The 26,001-nt window shown below is 37.8% G+C and overlaps 1 protein-coding gene across 10 annotated transcripts in view; it reads left to right on the top strand.

Moving 5' to 3' along the window:
* Positions 1 to 210: 210 nt before the first annotated feature.
* The window catches only part of UHRF2 (ubiquitin like with PHD and ring finger domains 2), a 76,201-nt gene continuing 50,410 nt past the window's right edge, over positions 211 to 26,001 (top strand). For all 10 annotated transcript variants that reach the window (XM_021531690.4, XM_021531689.4, XM_085567388.1 and 7 more), the window contains exons 1-3: positions 211 to 784; positions 14,358 to 14,600; positions 18,924 to 19,186. In XM_021531690.4, the coding sequence (XP_021387365.1) occupies positions 632 to 784; positions 14,358 to 14,600; positions 18,924 to 19,186 (659 nt within the window). In that variant the 5' untranslated portion in view covers positions 211 to 631. The remainder of the gene's footprint in view (positions 785 to 14,357; positions 14,601 to 18,923; positions 19,187 to 26,001) is intronic.

Below are 26,001 nucleotides of genomic sequence, written 5' to 3'. Positions count from 1 at the left end.
CCCCCCACAGCCCGCGCGCCGCCATGGCGACGCCGCCGGCCGCGCGCCCGCCCCTCCCGCCGCGGGCCTCGCGCCGGCCGGGCACGGCGCGCGGGGCGGCGCGGGCGGGCCCGGGGCGCGCGGGGGAGGGGGCGTGGCGGTGCCGCGCGCCCGCCTCGCTCCCCCCGCCCCCGCCGTGCTGTCGGCGCGGCCGCGGCCGGGCGCTCTCGCGAGATCGGCGTTGGCGCCGTGACCTCCATGTGAGCGCGGCGGCGCTCCCCGGTAAACAGTGCCCGGGCCGGGCGATGGCTTCCGGCGCATCCCCGTAGCCTTGCCCGCCGCCCGCCCGCCGGGACCGGCCCTGCCTCGGCGGGATCGGGGAGCGCCGTGGGGAACCGCTCGGCTCCCCTTCCTTCTCCCGCACCCCGCCGAGCGGTACGGGCCGCCCGGATTGCGGGCGGGAGGGTCGCCCCCGCTCCGCGGGGTTTGAAATTCCTGCCCCGTGGGGCCTGACAAAGAGCGGGCCAGGGTCCGGACCCCTCGCCGGCACCTCCCATCACCTCCGTGGGTGCTCGCCCGCGGAGCGGAGCCCGTTCCCACCCCCTGCCCATCCTTCGCCGCGGCCGGCCGAGCGGGCGGCAGGGCGCGCACCATGTGGATCCAGGTCCGCACCATCGACGGCACGGAGACCCAGACCATCGACGACCTGAGCCGCCTCACCAAGATCGAGTGCCTGCGGGAGAAGATCGAGGAGACCTTCCGCGTGAGCCCCGACCGCCAGCGGCTCTTCTACCGCGGCAAGCAGGTGAGGCGGGAGCTCCGCCGTGCAGGCGGACCCCCGGGGGTCTCCCCTAATCCCGGCCCGGCTCTTTGTGCGGCTCAGGCTCAGTCTCCACCCATGTGCTGTTCTGTGAGCTCCCGCTTTTGTTTACTCCCGGCTCTGGGAGCAAGGGCAGCGGGAGCCCGCCCTGAGGGATGCTCCAGGACCCCCGTTTTCCCCGATGGAGTAAAAACCCCAGGGAGTAAAACCCCTCGCCGGCTCCTGGCGAGACCCCTTTGTGTGTTTGTTTTCCCACCTGAGCGGCGGGAGGCTCCTCCCTCGGCTCCCGCCTTCATCCTGCCCGAGTGACAGTGGCCGGAGGGATGCGGGGGCACGGAGGGAGCTTCCCCGCTCTCCTCCGCCGCATCCCGGCCGGCCAGGGCGGGAAGCGGGCCGGCCGCGAGCGGTTTCCAGGGAAAACCCGCCCGGGTCCGCACGTGGCGGGGCCTGGAGAGGCGGCGGCGCGGGCACAAGTTGCGGTGCCGCGGTGTCCTCGGCTTGTGAGTCCCGGCGTGTCCCGCCTGCGAAAGGGCGACTGCTGGTGGTCCAGCGAGGCGCTTCGTCCCACCGCGGGAAGCCGCTATGGGAGGGGTGACTGGCTGGAAGTGTTCTGCGAGGTGGTACCTCCCCTCCCCTGGGGGGATGCAAAGGTTTTATTCCGAATGGGTCGCCTCAGGTGTAACTTCGCTGCTGGGTGTAACCTTTGAAGCTGCGTTGGGTAAACTACGCAGTGCTCGGGTAGTGAAAGTGAAGTAGGCGGAAGGCGCCTAATGTGTGGTACATTTCAGGGAGAGTGACTCCGAAGATGCATCTTCTTACAGCAGTGTTGAAGCGTTCACCTAAGCTGAGTAATGCACAACAGTGAGATTGCTGCCTCAAACGAGATATAGTGTGTATCTTTACAGACATGTAGAGAAAACTTAAAAAATAGAAATTTATCTCTTAACCAGGAGACAAGCATTAATGGCTAGATTCTAAGCCTAGATTTCCAACCAGTAGCAAATGACTAGTTTTTTGTGTTCTACAGATTAGTGACAGTGAGCACTTGTGAGGGCTGGTCTTTAAGGAACATTATGTACAAATATGTGTTTTTCTGAGGGGGCCAAATCAAGGAACCGTGAATCTTGGAGTCGTGTATCGTGCTTAGCTTTGTTCTATGCTAGCGCAATTCTTTGGGTATAGATGTTTACGTGGGGCAAACCCAAGGTTTTTAACCCAAATTTCTCTATCTGAGAAGCAGAGAAGATGAGCCTGTAATGAGTTGTGCTTTCCTTGTAATCTGACAGTGCTGAGACCAATTAGTGTGAACATTTTAGTTAACAGATGTCTTGCCTGAGAAAACGGGATAGTGAAATATTATAGCTGAAGTTGCCTACATGAGCAGCATGTGTGAGTTTGGTTCTTAGCATATCCAGTTTAGGACACAGTTGGGATCATGTTAGTGAAGAGTTAGGGGATTGGGTTTTTATAGTGTTCACTCCCCATAAACGTTAATTTTCTTGTAATTACCATGATTAATTCTCAAGTTTCTTTCTTGATTATGGGTTGCTTTTCTGTTTCCATGGTGCTCATAAGAAAAAAATCAGAAGGGTTGCTCTTGCACAAGTTGATGTTGATAACATGAAGCTAAATAACTTCTCTTAGGGCTGTGATAAAATAACATAATATTTATTTTAATATTAAAAATAAAAAAGGTCACTTTAGTTAAATGTGCGATGAACAGAAAGGAGTATATTTAGGTGAAAACTGAAAAGCCCCCTGAAGATTGATATATGTGTTGTAAAAATTATCTAGGTGAAATCCTTTTCTTGTTTTATCTGGTTAGTGCTCTGTATAGTTAAATCTGCACAGTCTGCTAGTAGAACCACGACTCTGCTACTGAATGCTGCTTACTGTACTCTATATGGGAACTTCTAGAAATCCTTGGTTGTTGCAAGTGATGAGAAGCCTGGCTAAGTAATATCCTCCTAAAAATGGGAGGTATATGAGGTTATAAGGATGTAGAAACCTAAGTGAGTCATTGTTTATGGGCTGAATTTCAACTGCATCATGTTCTTAGCTTGCAGTGGAGAACAATTTCAGCTAAGATTTTAAGCTGGAGCCATAATTTCGCAGTTTTTTAGGAGTCTCTGTGTTCAGTAAGTAGTTAATGTGCTTTACTGTAGTTTGCTGTTGTCTGATCTTCAAAGACAAATGAAAGAACTTAAGTGGTCAGTACTTCTCATGTCTGTTTTTAAGGGTTAAAATACCCTGGAACCACTGGAAGAAACCTGGTCTTGTCATTAATGTAGTACTTTCTATTACTGTTGGGTTGGGTTTTTTTTTCTTGTAAATGCCAGGAATAGCGCTGCTTTGTTGAATAGGTTGGCATCTCTTACTGCCAGAAGGACCTACCATTCACATGTGACAAGGTAGTATTACTCTGAAACATGTACAGGACATCCTGTGCTCTGTGTGCTCCACATTTCTGCCGAGCTGAATGATCTTACTAGCCACAGAAGTCAAGGCATATTCTAGATTGAGGTGGAACTTTCAGGCAAAGTTTTTTAACTCTGCAGTTAGCCAGAGAAGTCTACTGAACATAGAAACCTGCAGTGATGTCTCTTGCTTTCCCCCTTGAAAATGGTGGATCATTATTTGGAAGGATTTTCCTATATGGCCACAAATATTTCCTTATGCTGGAATAAAATGTATTTTGACCTTGCTCCACTACAGACTATTCACATCTAATATTTTTCTGTGTTATGTGTTAACTTTGAATAAACTCATTCTTAGAGAAATTCAGAAAAAGCAAGACGACAATCTGATTTCCAGTAGCATATTCTTTCTCCTATTTGGAAAGCATGTGAAACTGTTCTTGAGAATAGAAATTCTCAATTTATGCATGAAAGTGAAGGAGCTATCCTTTGCATTTTGGCCTATTAGGGCAGATTTTCTGTAGAGCTAAGTTACAGTCATGGTGGGATTTCTAGTTTCTCTCAGTTACAATACTGGAAAAATAGAGCAGTAAGTTTAAATTTGAAAACACACCAGAGAGCTTGAGGTTTTCTGTAATACTTACTGTAAGAGTATTAATACCTACTTATGTTTTGCATATAACTAAACATGCACACTCTTGTATTTCAGCAATATCTACTGTTTGTGGAAGATAAGAACTAATGTCTTTTGTTGGCTTCTCTCATCATCCCATCCCAACCTGTTGGAATTTGAATTCAGTGAAAATTTTTAGATGACTACAGTTAAAAAAACCCATTATCTCAGTATCTTTTCCATCGTGCTCACCAAAGTAGGGGAAAAAAACCATTTGCATCCAAACACTTCTTTGCCAATATATGTAGGAGTCTGTGACTGAAATTACTTTTGAAGTCATTAATCTTGTTGGTGAGGAAACCACTCCTAAGCTGTTTTATGGGAGACTGAAGTCAGCAGGGGGAGGTGAGAATATTGAATCTGTTTATTTACTTGAGGTGAAAATTGCTGCAAATCAGGCCTACTTCACTAGAAGAAACTAAGCTCTGCTTTTGTGCACAAAGTATGGTAGTATGCATTGTATTACTTAGCCATGCAAGTTGAGTGTTTAGTTTCTCAAACCCACATTGTAATGTCCAAGTATTTGGGTTTTGTTTCTGTAAAATTTAACTGAAACAATAGAGGGGTAAGAGGAGTGGAAGAGCTTTAGCTTTGCATGAGAACATGCTTGTGGTAAAGTAGCTTCAGTAAAACACAGTTAAAAATCTGGCAATAGGGCATGCCTTTATTATATGAAACCTCTAGCTTCTGGGTAACCTGGGCTGGCACATGAATAGTGGGTGGAATCTCATGTGAGTTCAAGCTTCCAGACTTCAAGTTTGTATACAGTATGTTTAAGTCCTTAATACTTATGACTTGGGTGAATTTCCCGAAAGCCAGAAAAGCAATACTTCTGAAGTCTTTCCCTCAGGAATGGGAGTGCTAAGCCTATTCATAGAACAATTGAGTTTCTTAGCACAGACTCTTCCCAGCTTTATTTTGCTTGGAAAATTGTAAATATTTTCAGCTGAAGCTGTCCAAACCCCATCTGCTTCAGGCAGAAATCTGGGGTGAGAAATCTTCAGCTGGAGCAGTTAAGTTTTTTATTTTAGAGAAACAGTTTGAAGAAACCTTAGAAGGGAAGTAATTGCCATTCTTTGATGAAGCTGGTAACAAGTAGCTCTGTAGTGTGAGGAGAGTCATCTGGAGTCTTCAGGTCAGATGCGATCAGACTGCATGCCAAAATTCCTGACATACTGAATTCATGGTGTATACTCAAAACTTACCTGATAGTAGGTTGGGTAGGCCTTTATTATACAACTGCAGAAGTTTACTGAAATAATATTTTTGTTAAATTTTTACTGTAAAGCTACTAATGCAATTTACTATTCTTGGATCTGATTGACTTTATTATCTAAAGTACCTAAACAAACTGAAGGCAAAGCAAAGAAACATAGGTGAAAATGGAATCCTTTATACTGGCTTTTATATATTATGTAAGTATTAGGAACCTGAAAAAGCATTATGTAACTCTAAGAAATTACAGCCAATTTTAGGGCTGTATTTTATGGCATATATTTATTCCCAGAATCACAAATATGCTGATTGAAAGGGATGCACAGGTATCATCGAATCCAACTCTTCATCCTGCACAGGACATCCCCAAGAGTCACACTGCACACTTGAGTCACACATTCATGTAATTTATTTAGGATAGTTCAGTACATGTACTTTTTAAAATTAATCTGGAAGCTCTTAGAAAAGGAATATTTTTTTGAATTATCAAGAACTCCACAAACCCTTAGATGCAGAATGCAAGGCTTGCACTGACAACTAATTATAATGATTTTCCATGATAATATGGAATCAAATGTTGATATCGATAATACTGATAGTTATGAGAGGATTCTATTCTTTAAAAGCTGATCTCTGCACTTAATGATTTAACTGTAAAATTATGTAAAGATGTAGTTGGTTATTGGTGTTTTTTTATGTGGTTTTTAGATTTTTGTTGTTGATTATGGAAGAGATATTAACCAGTTCTTCATTACAGGTGTCCTCACAAGCTGCAGATAGCCATTTGCTCTCGCTGGCACCACTGTTGCTGAACTTCAGTTGCCTTTGCTATAGAAGCCCATACCATCATACAGGAGGTACTTGACCCTTCTCATCTAATCAGTGCAGGGATGGATGATTCTTTCCATGCCTGAGAGTCTTTATGCAGCTATATATTTTGACATGCTTGCTTTTTAAAAAAAAAATTTAATGGCAGTATCAAATAACATCAAAGAGCATCCAGAAGACAGCATGAACTTCCATTTACTTAATTGGAAGGCTCCTTAGAATGGGAAAAGGAGAGAAACCTTGCTGCTCTAACTTCCAGCCAGAAGTTAATGACCAAATGTTCCTTTAATGGGACTTAGAATTTTATCCAAGAAGAAACTACCATATATAAATTAACTTTTTTTTTTTCTGTACCTCAGTAACAAAGGAAAAACATAAACTGCTTTTTAAAAGGTTTAACTTAGAAGAGGTGCAGACTTGAACTCCCTGAAATAATTAATTGAGACTGAAAGTAGCTGCCTTCACTGTGATTTTCTGATAAAGAAGCCTTGCAGCTCTTGACTTTCAGCTGTTTTTGTTTTGGTACTAATCTTGTACACTGGAATCTATTTTGGATTGTATTTATTTCAGACCAAAAGGTAATATATGTTGGTACCACCTATACACTCTGCAAATAGAGTATACTCATGCAAATAGTTTTGTAGAAAAGGTGCAAAACCCTCTTGTTTATTGGAGAATGTAAGCTTTTATTCTTAATTTTAGGTACAGAGCTTCAGTAAAAGTGTCAATGTCTTCTCAGAGAAAGCTAGTCTTGTTGATTGAGTATGAAGATGACTAATGTACATTTATCATCGTGTTTATACCAAGATTGATGTGTAATTGCAGACCATATCAGCAACAAGATTCTGTAATTTGTTTCTGTGTTGTGTGGCTTTTTATATCATGTCAAACTTCCTCTTTGTGGGGAGAGTTGAACAAACACAGCATATTTACCCTGTGGTATGATCAAACTCTTTTAGTTGAAACTGCAGTTGTAGAAAAGCTTTTTATAGATTATGAAAGCTTCCATATTCTTACCTAGGAATTATTTTCGCTGTATGCTTTCTGTTGAGACTGTGGGAATCTCTCTGAGACTATGATACCTACTTAATATATGGTTAGTTGATAGTAAGTAATTTGATACTATCCAATGTTCCGACTGCCTTATTGCTTGTATCCAGGGCAGGTCCTTAGCTGTTGTGTAACACACATATGCAGTCAAAAGAGCATGTTCTCTGATATAAAGGCTAGTTTGTGTGGCCATGTTGGGATTTTTGGTGGCATCAGCATTCTTGTAGGCTGCTTTGAAATGTGAGTCTTGTGCAAAAACGTGACAGAGCTGAGTCTAATTTGGACCATATTCTCCAGACACTAGTAATTCCTTAGGTTATTGTGTTATGAAGTGTTGTGGTCTGTCTGTATTCTCTTTTGGAGAAGTACGGATCTAGAACCTGTTAGAGAACTTGGTTTTTCACATAATTCACCTACTCATGTGTTTCTCTAAAAGAGAGGAAAGGCAAAGCTATGATTTTTTAAAAAATACATTTTTAATTGATTAGTAAACTCTCTTTCTTGAAATGAGGGAATTATCTGTCATTTGCTTTTATTTTTTAACAGCAAGCCATGAAATCCAAATCAAGACAAAAAGCACTAGTAAGTCTAACCTGGGATTTTTTTTAGTTCTGAGGGTGACCCATGGTTTCTTTGGTATATCTTTTCAAGCACAATTGAAGTTATTTCCTATATAGAAAAGTAAATCCATATTGTAGTTAGATTTTGTGTAAGATTAGTAGGTGTAGCTATTTGGTTTGTATTAGAATTTCTTAAAAATAAGGAGGGGAGATTTAGGAGAAAACTTGCAGGAGTACCAGAGTAAAACCAGTATGAACAGAATGTGTATGTCTTGCAGAGTATATATGTAAAAACCTCAGTTAAATGTGGAGAAAGTATAGTGAAGCTCTTCAGAACTGGTCTGCTGTAGCCATGTGAGAAGGCGCCTGTAGATCTTGTAGATGTACAGTCTCTGCTTAAAGATGTTTGCTTTCTTTTCCTCCTGATATAATGGTTTGTTTGAGGAGTTGCATTATTCAGGGCTGGAAATACCTTGGGCTTTCAACAGTTACTGATACATGTCTAAAACACTTCACTGATGGCATCAGAACTGGCCCATGTGACAGAAGAATGTGGGATGTTTTAGTAGAATGATCACCACACAAAATATTTTTTGACAGAGCAGATTGTATGGAACTTGTAACAAATATTGTTAAAACTACAGTTGCTTGAGGAGGAAGTGCATCTCTTGGAGTTTCTGTACACTTAAGTCAGCCTATATTGAATCTCCAAAGACAGTAACTTTCTCAGGTGGTTGGCTACTAGATTCCCCCTTTGTTTTGCTTTTGTTTCTCTTGTACTGACACAACTGTACTTCCATGTGAAACAGTGTCACTGCACAGTTACTGTAAAAACCTTGACCATTTGCCTACTACTCAGAATGTGGTTAATACATGTGTTTAAAGATACCAGAGTCCTTAAGCATTCTTTTGACTAGATTCGAGGTGCAGGTATGGTTTTTCCAGGTGAAATCAAAAATACTGATCATGTTCTCTTTCAGCTTTGAAAATGTAACCAAACTGAGCACACTCTGAGAATGGCTGAAGTCCATAAACTAAGGGTCCAGTGTTGGGTAGTAAAGGCTATTAAATTGTTTTTGTCCTGAGCCAGTCGCATTGCCCAAAATTCTCTGTTACATGCTGAAAAGCTGATTTTGAGTTTTCTGTTACCAGGTGCTGGTTAGAGGTATGTTTAAAAGTTTCTGTGGAATTTAATTCCAACAGCCTACTTTAGGCAAGAAAAGTTAGGTTTGTACATCAATCTTAGATGGAAAATACATGAAGTTCTGGAAATCCACTTTGCTTGCTTGCAGTAAGTACCTAGCAGGAAGTTACAGATTCTTGATTGCTTCAGACTAATACCCTCTGGATAACTTCTGACAAACTCCTAACCAAGTTTGTTTACTGAACTTGAGCTTGAAGATCTTTCCTCTTACACATTTCCTGTTAAATTTGCCATGTAATGCTTGTGCAGAATAAGATTGATGTCACTTATTTTTTCATTCTACTTTGTTAATTAAAGCACTCATCTACATTTATTATAGCTTATTTCATCTGTATTGCTAGATGCAGGTGCATTTCTTGGAAAAGAAGACCTCAGATGATGCTTAAAGGCGTGTTGCCCTGATTTTTAAAAGTGTTACATTTTATTTTGAAGTTCTTTTGAAAGTTGCAAAGTTCTCATAAAATATCGTTAACCCTCTGATAAGGTTTACATATTTCTACTAGAATTTTCATGCACTGTCCATGCAAATAATGATTGTTTTGCATTCTTTGTGGGAGGAGAGAATTGATAGACTATTAGTTTGACCAGTGTAGTTGGAGAAATGGCAATTTCATCCTCCAATCCACTGTCACTTTTAGAATTCTATATATTTAGAAGTTAGAAATAGAATTAGTTCTTTTCTCTCTTAAACTCACCAAGCTTCTCTGTATTCATTTGTGTCCAATAGCGACAAAAGCACTCTTTCATAAGTGACTAAAGATCTTGATTGTCAAGTGGAATGGCTGGATTAAGGTCACCCTGCTCCTGGGTCACACATTAAGATATAAGAATTACTTTGTGCTTTCTTGGGAGGTCTCTGTACCTGCTGTAGAAGCCATAATGAGTTGTCTTTTTGCTGGGACTTGTAGTTAGTGTGACAGTAATTGGTAAATTATTTATCAGGCAATTTTTTTTTACCCAAGTTATGCAGTATTGTATCACACTCTGCATGATTATTCATGTTCATGTAAGCGCAGCTTCTACATGCTTTTAATGCAATTTGTAGCTTGATGTTTCAGGACAGTTCTTCTAACAGTAGTAGTAGGTAGGTATCAATAACAGTATTGCATTTCTGTGGCTGGTCTTGTGTAGCAGTGTAAACACAATGCTGTGTTACCTTTAAATATTTATAAAAACCTTCTCTAGGACTGTTTTGAAATTTATAGTGTCTCTAACACATAATGAAAATACATTTGGAAGATGTAATCTGTTTATCAACGTACATGTATTTAGAATAGTGAATGGAGTGTTAGATACCATAAAGCTAGTTGCTCTTTGGTGTCCTTTTATTCAGAACATGTTAATGAAGTCTTAAAAGCTTTTGAAGCATGCCAGTTTTAAGAGGAATTGAAACTGAAAGTGAAATCTACTGCTAAGGAAAAAAAAATGAATCTTTTTCTTACAGCAGTAGGATCAGAAGAGCTAGTAAAATCTCACAAATGAAATTGCCTGTTCAGTTATTTTTGCTCTAGGACATGTTCTAATCACCTATTAACAAATCATAGCTGAGTTGAAGGAGATTATTTGATACTTGTGTGATTACTTTTGTTTCTCATTTGCATATATAAGGTTGTGATTGACAAGTGACCTTAAATGCTTCTTTTGTAATGTTTGTTTCTTTTCTTTTAAGGTGCTAACATCTAGGCAAACATACTTTTAGGGAATCTTCTTAGTGTCTTTATACAGAAGAATGGGATAAAATTGTCTATTGTAATTCAAGAAAAACTGTTATAAAACTACCAGAAAAACCATCTGCTCTCCTGTGTGAAATTGATTTCTTTAAACACTGTTTTCCAACTTTGTTACTTCAAGGATTTCAGTTGTCAGTGATGAAGTAATAGCTAGGCACAGTTCTTGCAAGTCAAAAAGCAGCTGATTGATTCTTGCAAGTCAAAAAGCTGGTTGAGGTTTTGTGGTACTCTGTTTCTAGAAGCAGGCACTGTTGCAGTGTATCAACTTGGTCTAAATTCATACAGTTCCTCATACTTAGGAGTATACTTCTTGCTCATACAGGAGCTCTTTCCCTATGACATTAGGAGATATGTGAAGTGTGCTTATAGTAATCTTATGTCTGTTACTGTGCTTTGAGACTTAAGTGTGACCTCACTAGTCATAGAATAATCTGGTGTCATAAAATATTCCTGCAGAGAGTACAAGTGATAAAAACAGAGGGGAAAACACAAACCACAATCACTTTGGCAGATTATAGAATCATAGAATGGTTTGGGTTTATATGGACTGTGAAGATCATCCTGTTCCAAATGCTCTGCCATGGGCAGGCACACCTTTCACAGACCAGACTGCTTAGAGCCCCATCCAGTCTCTCCCTAAACACTTCCAGGAATGGGGCATCCACAGCTTTTCCAGGAAACCTGTTTCAGTGTCTCACCCCCCTCTGTAAAGAATTTCTTCCTAATATGTAATTTGAACCAGTCCTCTTTCAGGTTTGAAGCCATTGACTCATTTTCTGTTACTACATGCCCTTATTAAAGATTCATCTTCAACTTGTAGGCTCCCTTTGGGAACTGAAAGATTGCAATTAGGTGGCCCTTAAGCCTTCTATTCTGCAGGCTGAAAAATCTCAATTTCCTTGTAGGAGAGATGCTCCATCTCCGTCCCACCAGTCGTGGTTTTGGCCTCCTCTGGGCTCACTCCGACAGTTCTATTTCCTTCCTCTGCTGGGACCCCAGAGCTGGATGCAGGGCTTCAGGTGGGCTCTCACTAATACAGAGCAGAGGGACAGAATCCCCTCTCTGGCCCTGCTGCCTGTGCTGCTCTGGATGCAGCCCAGGACATGTTTGGCTTTTTGGGCTGTGGGTGCCCATGGCTGGGTCAGTTCCAGCCTCTCATCGACCAGTACCCCAAGTCCTTCTCAGCAGGGCTGCTCTGATCTCTTCATCCCAAGCCTGTGGTATCAGGGAATTGCTCTGACCCAGGTGCAGCACCTTACACTTGACCTTATTAAACCTTTTGAGATTCCCATGGACCCACTTCTCGAGCCTGTCCAGTTCCCTCTGGATATCCCATCCTTCAGGTGTGTTAACAGCACCACTCAGCTTGATGTCATCTGCAAACTTGCTGAGTGTGCACTCAGTTCCATTGTCTGCATCATTAAGGAAGATTAATTAATAAGATTTGGATTTTGACTACTACCCTCTGGATGCCACGATCCAACCACTTTCTCAACCATTTAATAGTCTAATTTTTTTACATTTATTCTGTAAATAAGACGACTTTGCAGTCATGAGTTTATTTGGCTGACCATTTAGTTCATATTCATCAAAGGTGACTTGACCAAATGACAGAGTATTTAGGGTATTTAGGGTTGGAAGGGACCTCTGGAGGTCATCTAGTCCAACCCACACCCTCCAAGGCAGGGAAACTTCAAATAGGTCAGTAGGAATGAGTCCAGGTAGGTTTTGAATGCCTTTGAGGAGGAGACTTGTCTTACTGTTGTGAAGGAATAGGTAGTCTAGGCATGATGGGGTGTGTGTGTATGTGTGTGCATGTTGTTAGGGAAGGCAGCTTGTTCCTCAGGGCCTAGCCTTGTTATGTCTTTGTAACTATTCCTGGACAGATTCATTTTCTTCCCCTCATTTTTTTAAATTGGTTTTTATTACCTTTCATGCTAACAGGGAGGACTTGTGGATTACATAATTTAATCTGCAGTCATAACTGAAGAATAGATTGTGAATTAGACACAAGACATTTACCTAGCTATTGTAGATGATTCAGAGTTTTCAGATTTACATCTTCACTGAATTAACTTTAACTTTAAATTTTAAACTGCACTATCTCAAAATATTTTTCTGTCTGTCTGCACAGGACCTGTCCTGAGAGAGCAGGAGCAAAGGCATGTTGCTTAAATACTTCTGGTCTACCAGGAGCAAAGTTATAATTTTTTCTCCAGTACATTAGGTTTCAGAAGATTTCATTATACCACAGGATTCTAGGAACTAAAGTGTAATCTCTGCCATAGGCTGTACAGTCCAGTTGGAACAGGAAAATGGAGAAATCATGTGTCTGCTATAACATCTAATTTATTCACTATTTCAGAATTGATATCTTTTGCAGATATACTGCTGAACTTTTGAACCATTTTGCAACAAAAAAAAAAAAAATCATTTGGGAGGGTCTTAATCTTAAATGTGGCCTGGAGTAATGATCAAAAGCAGCAGCAATGTGGATATCTCCTCCAATATGTTTTTGCAGTATCATTATTTGTCTTTGTTTTGGGTTTATTTGTACTTTGGGTATAAGAATAATGCTTTAAAATTACTAACAGTGCTTGTGGTGTGAAAAGCCCACAAATCTTGGATTGTAGTAGGACTACAAGAGCACTTCTATGCCCTTTGTAAAAGAGTTGTCAAAAGTGTAGGAAGTAATGACATGGTGGGATGGAAGAGGTTACTTAAGCACCTTACTTCTCAGTATGAAGAAGGCCCAGGAGTATGAGGTGGTGTTGGTAGTCACCTGGATAATCACAGCTACTGGAGATTTCTGTTTTAAGACTTGCATTTCTTTAATAGTTACAGCATGAAAATATTCAGTATGGTTTTGTGTGCTGTGTGTTGAACTGGTTTGAAAATGGGCAGCTAAGTAAGATTCTTTCCTGTAGCTGTTGATCTTACAGCTGTGTCAGCTTCAACTCAAACTATGAATACTCCTGTTTACAGGTCCCAGGTGTGCATACAGTAGTTATCAGCAGTAAGGAGAGTTAATTTTTTTTGTAAGATTTTAAGTTCATAGAAGAACTGTTTCATTGATTGACTGTCAGTTTCTGTTCATCACAGTCGTGTGCCGTTTAGAGTTATTTAGAAAAAGCAGTGGGGATGGAGATAAATTGTGGATTCCAGTTTAGTCTATCCTGAGATTGTTTGAATGTTAGAGAAAACTATTACTAGAAACTGGAGAGGTGCTCCTTTTTTTTCTTTTTTTGTTCCTTCTTCCCCTCTTTTTCTTGTATGGATACTTCTCACAAGGTAATGAAAGCTGTTCTGTTTGAAAAAAAATATGAAACATCAATTAGTATTGAAAATAACATCTGTTCTTAGGAAAAGGAGTAGATAACTTTTTGTTGCTAGAATAGTTTGGAAAGACATCAGTTTTTTAGTCATGCATGTTTTTCAGTCATGCATGCTTTTCTCCCACTGCAGTGTGAAGTAAAGTGTAGCTAATACTAATTTTTTTATTTCAAAGCAATGCATTTTACTTTTAGGTGAATCAAATCTTTGCTTCAAAGATGGTCTAGGTCATTATGGGTATTAACTGAACAAAGCGGCAGTACTTCTTGTATTAGTGTTTTTCTTAGCTTAATTTTAGGTAGATGACATCAGTCTGTAGAAATGTCTGTTCCTAGTTTTAAGCCTTCCAATGATGTTTAATCAATGAAATTATGGTTGTAGTTAGCTGGAGGAGTTTGTGTTTTTCTATGCTCAAGGCATAGGTTTTTATTTATCAGTAAGATATGGCTTTCCACTTCTGGTCTGCACAATTATTGTCTATAAAAAGATTTAAAAACTGCTTAGGTACCTTAAGGTAGAGTTTTACAAGTACACATTTCTTTTGACAGCTTGAAGATGGACACACTTTATTTGACTACAATGTTGGACTAAATGACATAGTTCAGCTTTTGATACGTTCTGATTCTGAAGTTCCTACCACTGCATCTGTGGCAGATCAGGATGGAGAAGTCAATCCCTGTACTGTTTCCAACTGCAAGAACAAAGTCAAAAAAACAAGCAGTGGATCACCCAGTCAGCCATCTACATCATCTCGCTCGTTTCTCATTGATCCAGGCATTGGATTGTACAAGGTATGTACAAATTTCACTCCTGTGGATTTAATTTTATTTTTAGAAAGGTATGGTTTTATTGTTTCAGAGTGCATCCTCATTGCTTTCTATTATGATTTAATTCCCCGCTTTGGCTTAAATGAAATTCACATAATTGAAACTGACTCTTGGAGAGTCATGAGCATGTCCCTTGGATGAATCTCACTTTTCAGGAGAGTTCTCAAGCTCTGACACACTTTATTCTTCAAAACAGATTCTTGAAAAGAGTAGCTATGAAACAAATTCTTGTGGGCAAAAGAAGCTAATAAAAAATGTGTTTCAGTGTTAAAGTGTAGTTTTTACACTTCTTTTTTCTTTAGGCTTTCCAAATAATTGTTTTAATACTAATATTTCAGTGCTTCATTAGAACCAGTCCAATTTGCATGGTAATTTTCACACACTTAGGAATGCAGATGAAGAAAGAACATGTCTATGTAAGACCACAGTCACCACAACCCCATCTGTAATATGAAATTACTCCTTTTGGGTAGGACCAAAAATTATAATAAAGAAGGGGTATTTTTGGGACAAAAGGCAGAGGGGAAAAACACCTCTGCTTGGTATAGGCTAATAGTATCTCCTTCCCTGAAGGGGCACATTTAGGTGGGCTTTGCACCTCCCAGTTGCACTGGAGCAGACCCAGGAATAATTTTCACACACACATGAATATTTATTAATGTTTGGGAATATTATTGTAGCTGAATATGTATTTTTGCATATATATATGAACATTTATTAATATATATGAGTGCTAACAGATATCTGTTACTTTTACTTTCTGTCATGACACATATTAATGCTCTGTGGTTAGTGCATTGCTCACTGGCAATCCTGAACCCTCCTCCTGTAGCTTCAATGAACTGCACTATTGGTGAATCTGGATTGTGGATGTTAGTGAACACAACTAGACTTAGTGCTGAATTAACCAGAAGTCAAGCCCAGTGGTACCCAGCTGGAACACCAGGGGGTTCATTTCTGTAGCCTTAATGCAACAGAGGCTGCCAAATTTTTGTAGCCTTAATGCAACAGAGGCTGCCACACGTATACAAGGTAATTTCAGTTAGACTTTTGTTCGTTCTCTGAGGAATCGGGGAGTTACAAAATCAGTAGCTTAAATGTGGAAACTCAATCTTTTGTATGCATTTGTTACAATGGAAAGAGCTTCAGTTCTTCAGTTCTTAAGCTTTACAATTAATCAAGGAGTGTAAAAGGTAATACGAGAAAGGATGGGGAGATGAGAGAACTGAGCAGATAACTGATCTGAGGAAGAGTACTAAAATGTTTCTTTTTCAAGACTGTTACATTTCAATGTGTTAAATATCAAGTAGTCTCTTAGCTGCTTTGTTCAGGATTAAATCAAAAACTAACAGAGAAGGGTGAGATCAGCAAGCATACTCAAGGAAACCTATTTTGTCAAGTCAGCTGAAATTTTTGTGATGTCTCATTCCAAAGAGCTAACACTTTCTCCTTCATTATTGTGATTATTTTTTCAGTCAACAATGTGTTTGAAATGTGTCTAGAGAAAATTAAGGAAAGAGTCATTTCACTGCTTGCTATTTATAGATAATGGTATGAATGGATACAAAGGATTTTTAATTACAGTATTTGAAAACATTGAAGCATATATTTTCCCTGGTATTGTAGTTCAGAGGTTGAAAACTTATTTAATACAAGTGAAAAAGGCCTAGAGCCTAATAAACTAGGCTCTAGGTTATTAGGTGGCTAAATAGGTGGATATGTTTAGTGATTTTTGCATTTCATTGTCAAACAATAAGGTGTAGTTCACCTACTTGAAGAAATGTTTAGTTATAGCTTACTCTGTCTGAGCAGTCCTGTGTCTTGTTGGATCTTCATTCAGGGCTAGACTCAGCAAGATACCTGTTACTTACTCCATGCTGTGGATAGTCCAAATCTCTGTGTTCTATCTCTTTGTCTTCAGCGGCCAGAAGGAAAGTTAGTTGGTATGGAACCTCCAATTCAAAAAACTATAAAAAAATAATGGTAGAGTTGGTATTGGAAATCAAAGTTAATATAAATTATTATTTGATGGTTAAAATGGTGATTTAAACAGAGTTTCTCTGTGTGGTCATTGTATATTATATAAATCAGAATCTTTTAGCTTGTCTTATAGCCCAGTTGTACCTGAAATCTGATACAGTTCTGTGGGCTCTGAGGACTAGTAGTGGATGGATTTATGTGCGCAGCTCTTGTTCTTTGTTACTAAGAATTGTTAGTTAGTATCTGGTCTAAGAATAGGGAGACCATCCCAAGGTGGACTTGACATGAGTGAACAACACCACCTTGGCTAAGTAATGGCCAAAAAGAGGAATAACAGGATGAGTTGCAAGAGAGCAGTTACAGTAACAGTGACTTGGGCATGCAGGAATGATTTAGAAAAAAACAATCTCTTTCAGAAGCATGTATTTCATTTTCTGATTCTCATATGGTCAATTTTTCTTTCAAAAAACACTGACTGCAGTAAAAACATTTTAGCCAAGAACACTAGCTTGGAATAAAAATCACACAAATGGAATCTGTAATTAAAATCAGTGTTTGTTTAATACTGTTCACAAATAGCTGCTAATAAAACAGTTCTTAAACCAAACTCCACTCACACAAAATAATTGTATTATTATGCTCCTCAGTAGTCTGTGGTAATAATTATTTGCTCTTACTCTCTACAAGTGTGGGAAGTATGTTTTGTAATTATTCACATCTAATTACATGTGCATGTATTATAAAGGAATGATTAAGGGAGTTACATTGATGTATTGTTTTATTATTATTTTTCCATTTTTTGTTGCTCTGGATCTGGATATGATGGATTTTAACTTTGCTAACATGGCTTCTCTAGCACTTGTATAACGGGTTGCATGGAGTAGCAGCAGATGGGGAATTGTTAATAGTGTGTATCTCATTCAGCTGTATTTTGGAGAAGAGGAAGTAAAGCACCACTCTGAGCTGCAACTTGTTTAAACATGTAAGATTACATAGGTATGTCTTCATGAAGGTTCCTTTTAGAAGTGTCAGAATTCACCGTGTATATTTAAAATTGATTGATTTATAATAAGGCTGTCCTTTTCTGATTTGTTTATCATGTGGCTGAAATTGTCATGCTACTAATAAGCTGTACTTTGAATACTGTAGATTCTAAGAAAGTAAAAATAAAAATATATGTTGGTATTTTACATATGCAGAAGAACAAAACATTAAGTTTGTGAAGTTATCTGAGGAAGAGGAGTAGCAAGAGTAGACCAGGAAGTATTCCTTTAATGGGATAAATGTGTTAGCTCAAAGTGCTATCAGTTGTGCTTTCAGATACTGAAGGATTGCTTCACTCTAAATATAAAACTTACTGGGTTTTGCTCCTGGGAAAATATAAGATTATTCATATCTTAGAAATTAGCCTTTGGAGTGTGTAAGTATCTGTCTGGCACAATGTTGGTACCTGACAAAGACTGTAGCTTAAACCATATGTGTATTTATGTATATGCATAAATGTGTCTCATATTGATAATTAAAGATTTTTAATCTGCAGTAATTCTGTTGTAATAATTTTTTATAGTTGGTATACGGTTGAAGTGGTATTTAAATGTTTTCTTTCAGTGTTCTCATTATTATTAAAGGAACATCTGTTTATTATCTGAAGACTTAAGAAAATACAACAAGATTTAGAATAGTAAAATGGTTTCGTTGTTCAGTAGCAGTAGTAATACTGAGTACAGAAGGGAGAAATTCTGAGATGAATTCCATTTCTTACAGTTATAACATTCTGTCTGACTCTGGTGGCAACCTATTTAGATTTTTTTCCTATTTATCCTTAAATCTTTAATGATTAAAAAAATCTTGCAGAACAGAAGGGTAGAAAGTTAAATAATAATTCCAAGTTGGAGGCTCAGGAAGGTCTGTAAAACATTTGGTTTTGAGTTAGTATTTTAATACTGTATGTGCTTATCATAGCCATTAAGGACAGTGGATGAAACAAGAGGAAAAGACAGTAGAAGAGAATAAACAAATTTTCAGATTTGAAGAGAAAAAAAGTTAGCATTTCTTTTTAAAATTATATATAAATTATAGTTATATGAGACTTTAATGAAGGAAGAATAATAAAATACTAGAAGTGCAAATAAAAGTATTTATGACTTTATGAACTTGCAACTGTGATTTATGAGCTTGCAACTAGTTGTAATAGTTGGTTATTTTACTGATAAAGTTAAGCAGCAGCATAGTAAGTTGTCTGATTTATTTTTTTTAATTGGTATTTTACAAAATAAGCATAAACTCATTATTGAATTTTCCTTTTAGATAAATGAGTTGGTGGATGCCCGTGATATCAGCATTGGAGCCTGGTTTGAAGCTCATGTAGAAAATGTTACCCGAGCAACAAAGGGACATAAGAATGGTAAAGCTCAAGGGAAGAGTGGTAACACTTACAAAAGGACTAATGGAAACTTAAATCAAGATCATTCTAGAGAAAATGTAAATAATTTGGACAGTACACCTTCCACATCTTATTCAGACTGTATGGACACTGATGAAGAAGCTATTTATCATATCAAGTACGATGAGTAAGTGCTCCTGATACTAATTTGAGGACATCACGTATTGTTATTTGGTTTGTATAAACCGAGAATTTCTTGAAGAAGTTTGGAATCAAAGAAAGCAAGTTCAATATTGCAACCAAGAAAAAAAATACTAAAAAATTTATAACACTTTTTGTTTGGATATAGTAAATCCATTGGCAGTAGTGATGTTTTTAATGCATAAATATTTGTGAAATGTTAATATCTTATCCTTAAAATAATATCCTTTCTATATAAGAATATACATCCTTTCTACATAAGAAAAAGAAACCATATAACCAAGTTTTTATGGTTGTTTATTTCAAGTAAGGTTTTTTAAATTTTTTTTTTAAATTATTTCCTGTGTATATGGGATTCCTCTAAATAGAGCTGAAGATGAACTCCCATTGAAGCAAATTTTTGTTACTTAATTTGGATTTATTTTATTCCAAATAGAGTAATTGTGTACAAAATTTCAAATCTGCACTTACAGTAGAGATTTATTATTGAGAACTTTGTGACTGAGAGCTTGAAACTGATCCTGAACTGGAGAAGAGCGCATTAAGGGTAGAGTTTTTTCAAGTTAATTTGTTGGGGTTTTTTTTGTCCCTTCTCTAGTTATAACAAATTCTAGAGTCTGCAGTGTGTGGGTGGGAAACCTTGAGTTTGAAAGGATTTTGTATTTATGGGCAGGCTTTGCACCGCTTCATTTGCTTGGCAAATTGTTCTGAATTTCTTTTGGCAATAAGGTGTTAAAGCAGTTAGTTAAGCTTCCAAACAAATAAATGTTTTAATAAATTGAGTTTTTAAAATTTTTGATACTGAGATTTGTGACAATACTGTAGTCTGTGAAATGCAAGATTGGGGTAGAAGAATGCAAAGTATATTAAATATTAACTAAATGTAGATTTCCACAATAATTTTTTACAGTAGGTATTTCTACTCTACATATTTTAGTACATAATTCTGCATCTGAGTTACAGAGAGCACTTTTTGTTTGTTGTACAAACAAAATAGATACAACCTAATTCACTTTTTTGACTATGCTAAGTTTGGATTCCATATCTGCGACTAAACGTTTTATTTAAAGTGTTAGAGAACTAAAAATTTGAAAATTACATAGTCAACTATTATGATCAAAATGAAAATATTTTTCCTTGCAATTAATGTCTTTGGTGCAATTTCAAAGACCTGTATTACATATATCTACAGTAATGTAAAATCGGATGATATTAAAGTTAGCCATGGGTAAACATTTCTGAGAAAGTGTTTATAACTGTTGCTGTGAAATTATGGTGGGCTTTTTTTTAGACACTGTTATTTTTTTATGAGTTGGAAGTATAGAAGTGGACAACAATAGTTTCACAACAGTTCTGATTTTTCTTTGGTATAGTCTTACTAAACTAAAAGATTGACCTGTATTTATGTGTACTTCCCTTTCAGCAATTGAAGACAGTCTTTTTACTCCTACAAGGTGGTTATGTATAGCAGCTCAATACACTTAGCCAACAAAATTAAGTAAGTGACAGAAGCATAATGTGGCAAGATGGTCACAGTTAAGCTGATCAGTCTTAAGATATTGGAAGTTAGAGCTTTTGGAAAGAAAAATTATTGGAAGTGCAACTTGCACATTTATGAGTGAAAGTTCTTGATGGATATTCCTGATACAACTTTTTTGGGGGATTTCACTTTTTTTCTTTTAGCATTATCCAACATGCATATTCCTATTGTAACTACATTTGTGCTTCTACCACTTTGTTTTCATACATTAGTGTTTACCTCTGATGTCTACAGGCAGCACTTGTATTCTGCCATGTCTTTGCTTGATGTGGATAAGTAGGAAGATCATGGTGTGCTTTGACACACACTTGTTCTCTGCTACAGAAAAATATTAATTTATCTCCCCACTCCTGTTCTTCAGGCTTCATATCTTACTGTGAGTACTATACCCTGCACAGTTACCTGTGCGTGGATGTTTTGTTTTTCAGGTTTGGTTTAAGCATTTTGCTGCCAGCTGTACTTGGCATTTTCTAGTGTGTCCTTGCAGTGTTGTTCTGGAGAAGCTTTTCTCCTTCCTATCTCTGATAGATGGTGGATCTCATGGTGACATAGTTTCAATTCCATCTTTCCTACAACAGGTGTTCTTACATGACACAAAAACACTCTCCATTATCTGAAATAGAGTAAAAATTAAAAATGAAAGATATAAGCCTGGTGCCAGTAAAACCATCAAAATTACTTTAATGCGTTGGGAGAACTATGTGTCAGAGGTGGGCACAAGTGCACAACTTCTCAAATCATAACTGATGCTTTTCTGTCTGTTATGTCCTTCCAGTTTAAAAAAAAAAACACCACAAAGAATACAGTTGAGGGATAGGTCATCTGTAATGCATTGGATTGGTCTGCTCTACCCCCTAGATGAGTATATTCTCCTATAGCAGTTTTTCTTAAGAAGTGAAGCAAGACTTGTCTTTTTCTTAAGTGAGAAAGCTGGCTTTAGCAGTAGTGCTGCTAGATTTACATGTCACAAGTCCTGTACAACCTAAATGCTTTAATATGCAGTTTTAGATTTCATAAAAGTGTTCCTCCTCAGAGGGGTTCAGTGTTCATTTGTTCCTCTTTCCGTTTCATGTTTAAATAGTGTAGTTACAGTGAATGTTAAAGGAAAAAATGAGAGAGCTCTTTTTGCAAAGACTATAGTTAAGGGAAATTCCTCTTTCTGGGCAAGAATTAATTACAGTAATCTCAAAGGGTTAACTACCTTTTGACGAAACAGAGCTCTCCTGCCAGCTGTGACTGCTGCAGATAGGAGGTACTACATATTCCTCTGTGATCTTGTAATAACAACACTGGTGAGTTGTTTCTGTTGAAGTCTTCTCCCACCTCTTCTACCACCATGGCACACCCCAACTATGTGTCTAGTATTTTACTAAATTGGTAAAATAGTTATAAGGCCTACATACTTCTGCAGAGAGAAAACCTAGGGCCATTGAGAGGAAAAGAACTCGGTTTCAGATTGCGCTTATCAAGAATTGTGACTCCACAGATTTTTACTTGTTTGAGAGCCCTAATTTCACCAGTGAGCAAGAGAGCTAAAATACCAGTTTTACCAATGCTGACCTTCAGGCAGTATCAAATTTCTTGGCATCCCGTTGTGGCTATGTAACTTCTACATGACAGTCCATCTTCTGCTTTCAATTTTCAAATGCAAGTCTTCCCTGGTTTCAACAGTTTGAAGGTATGTTCTTGTTTTTGTACATGTATCTTCCTCCCCTTAGACTTTGTTCCCTGTATTTCTGTTTCACATTTGCATTTGTGGGTATCACAAGGAGCCATTAAACACTTTGAAGTCAAGGATGTGCTATCAGGTTTCATACAAAACTATCATACATTTCTTTGTTCTGCTCCCAGCAACGGCCTTCAAATACAAAAGAAATTAACGTGTCTTGAACATAAGAAAGTTGAATCCTGATTTAAAGGACTTGTGAGGAATCCAACACATGCTGAGGTCCTAAAGTTAGCTGAGATAACTGTAAGTGATCTCCACCACAGGTTACTTAAGAATCACTTCCAAATCAGAAACAGGATGTTTCAGTAGCAGAGTGGCACCATAAAGACATGCCTAAAATGCCCTGTTATATCTGCATTTGCCCTTTCCTCTTACCTTTTTGTATTTAATATTTGTTAAGTAAGGAGAGTGATTCCTTCTGGAAGACATGAAGTTGATGGCTAGACACATGACGAAGTTATGGGAGCTATGGACTAGATTTTTTATAATGCTTACATCCTTTTGTTTATGTTAGAGTGTTTAGAATTTCAGAAGAGGAAGAGGAATAATGAAAGCTTTATTGTCTGCTAAGTAGAATGTTAGGACTGTCTGTTTCTAAGGGTACCATGTATTTTTTTCTGACCTTATCTCAGTCACAAACCTTTTTTATAATTAGTCTGAGTGACTACTTGGACTAGCAATGTAATTTTGTTTTCCAGTTCCTAGTATCAGTGATTAGTTTGTTTACTCATTCAAAATTTTTACCTCATATAGATTATTAGGCAATGCTGAAGTAATCAAAGAGCTGATGTGTCAGATGTCTGTTTTCCATATATCCTGATTAGAAAGCATGCCACCAGAATCATTCATACTTGAAAGTATTTTATGAGAGTTACTACACATTGCTGCTCTTCATTTCAGGAAGTTAGTTCCTTGTAAGGTTATTTATCCCATTTGCAATGGGTTTCTGACTGTGTATTCTGTGTTTTATAATGTCAGAGTATTTGTATGTATTGTAATCAGGGTTTTGACAACAGGCATTCACTGTAAGACTTTGATTTCTAATATTGTAGACACATAGTGCAAATTGAATAGGAAAAAGCTTGAGGAGACAATATAGGGGTTTCTTATGTCTCTTTAGAAAGGATTTGAGCTAAGGGAAGGAAGCATTGCTGTCCTAGTAGGTGTTCGAGAGAACAACTAAAATAATAGCAGTTAAAGTTTTTTTTTTTTTGTTGTTTAAAACTGATTCTTGGCCGAAAAAATGGTGTGACCAGTGAGAATAAGATTGAATTTTACCACTTATTCATTTTTCTTGAATAGCTGTAAGTGTTCTCCTTGCATTCCTGAGGAAAGTTTTTTCAAAAAATGCATGTCTTGTCTGCTGTCCAGGGAAGTAAACCTGGTTTTCATTATATTCACATTACTTAAACTTGTAATACAAAATTATGGAGTGTATTAAAATTTGAATGTTCAGTTTATTTCTTACACTCCGGAACTTCTGTTTTGATACTCTTATTTCCAGATTGTCTCCTTTCAGAGTATCCATGTTGTCTACACAGCACAGTCGTGTAAGACTAGAAGTTTCTTTTTCTGGAAACTTAGAATTGAAGTAAATAGGAAGCTAAGATGGTTCTCTTCAGGCTTTTAATATGGTTTCTCAGTGTTTAAGCTGCTTAATTCTTTAATTATTTGTTGTTAGGTAAAGTTCTCAAAATCTTGTTTATGTTTTCCCATTTTTATCTTTAATATTCAGTATTCCATCCAGTCTGTCTTTTGAAATAGATGTCGTATTTTTCTTGTAATAAATTATCAGACCTACTGTTCTTTTTGCAAGTGCACAGCTTGACTACCCCAGTGATTTTTTTCCCCATTCATAATTGTAGCTTACACTGTAGTGCTTTTTGAAACAGTGTTGGCTTTCTCAAACAGTACAGCAAAACTGGGCTGATTATTTCCTCAGGTTATAAGGGAGTGGGGTGGTAGCAGTCTAGTTTTTATCCAGTTCTACCTTCTTAGTCACATTTGCCTCTTCCAAGAGTTTATTCCTTTCTTTTTCTTTTTTTGTTTTTGCCCTTTTATTCCTTCATTCTGCAGTTGGAATAACTAATTTCTGAATTTTATGATTGAGAAAATTGATTATACTTTCATTTTACTAGTATTGGAAAATAATATTTAAATCTGTGCATGTGCACTAACATTCTTTACCGTACTAGTATGGAGAGTGGTTGGGGAAGTCTTTACTTTTGTTCCCAGAATTTTATTTTTCCAGTTCTATTTGTTCTAGTAACAGCTGGGAAGAGTGTTAGAGGGTATGTTGCAAGGTCTCTGTAAATTGAGCAGGGTTGATTTTATTCTGATATTGAACTACTACTTTTGAGCATTTTAGAAGCCACAGCCATCTGGCCATAGCTAAGAAATACTGGAATTTTTACTTCATGAATAATTCATTGCTATGGAGACCATCTACAAAGATAGGAAATCTCAAGTCCTTGATATGCTACTGTTAGAAATACTACAAGGAAGAATTAAATTAGAGGTAAATAGAGACATCCTATGGGCAATATTCATTAAATTCTTATGATTATGCTTGCTGGTACAGCTCCTTTTTTCAGTATTAGTTGCCAAATATCCTAAAACCATGGAAAACCAAGAAACTGTCCACTGCTGTTTTAAATGTAAAGGTTTAATTGTGCCATATAATCTTCATTTCAACTGTACAAATTTATAGTAGTCAAATTAAAACATTGCTGTGAAAATGTTTTCACTTGAGACTGATCTTAGGATTTTACAAGTAACTCAATAAATGAGAAAACACTTTCAGCATGTGTTCATGTCTCACAGTAGTCCTTTATTAAATCTTCCCAGAATGGCAAGAATTAATTTTCACATAATTCTTGAGGTTAAAATACCATATTTCTTCTCTTTATATTTTGGTTTATCTACATTCCTATCTTGTGATCTATGCTTAAATATTATTCTTGCATATTTAAGAAATTAGATTTTTAATTAATATGTGATTTTTACAAATGGCATGTTAAACTTTAGGAAAATGAATGTGAGGTAGTAGAATTTTCTAATGTGAGCGTGATTTTTTTTCATATTTAGGTAAATTGTGGCATTAGACAGATTTGAGGGCACAAGTTTACTGTGAAAGTACTCTTTACTTATTAGTATAATAATGAATTGTGGTACTGAGCTTAACATACAGAGTTTGACTGCAATTTTTAGCCTAACTCAAAAACTTGTGGCAAGTACTGCTTCTGCTGTTTTGCCTGAAGTATCAGTTATGGACTAAGATGAAGGGTATGGATTAATATGAATAGCTGCTAGCATTCATCAGCAACCATGAAGACATTTCTCCGTGTGTACAGCAGTAAAAATATTCAATATCTGTAATCCTTTGCAAAAGGCAAAATGTGGCAAAATAAATCTCATTTGTTTTTTTCTAGAGTTTGTTAGCTTGCATTTGTGACCAACTGATTAGAAGGAAAATTCACTCAGTGGAAAGTCAGCCTTTATTTTCTTCTTTTGGAAAACAGTTTCTGTTTAT

This window comes from Lonchura striata, chromosome Z, assembly GCF_050655825.1.
Source record: "Lonchura striata isolate lonStrDom1 chromosome Z, ASM5065582v1, whole genome shotgun sequence".
In the NCBI taxonomy this organism is placed as follows: Eukaryota; Metazoa; Chordata; class Aves; order Passeriformes; family Estrildidae; genus Lonchura; species Lonchura striata.
This window is presented reverse-complemented; position numbering and strand designations above follow the sequence as displayed.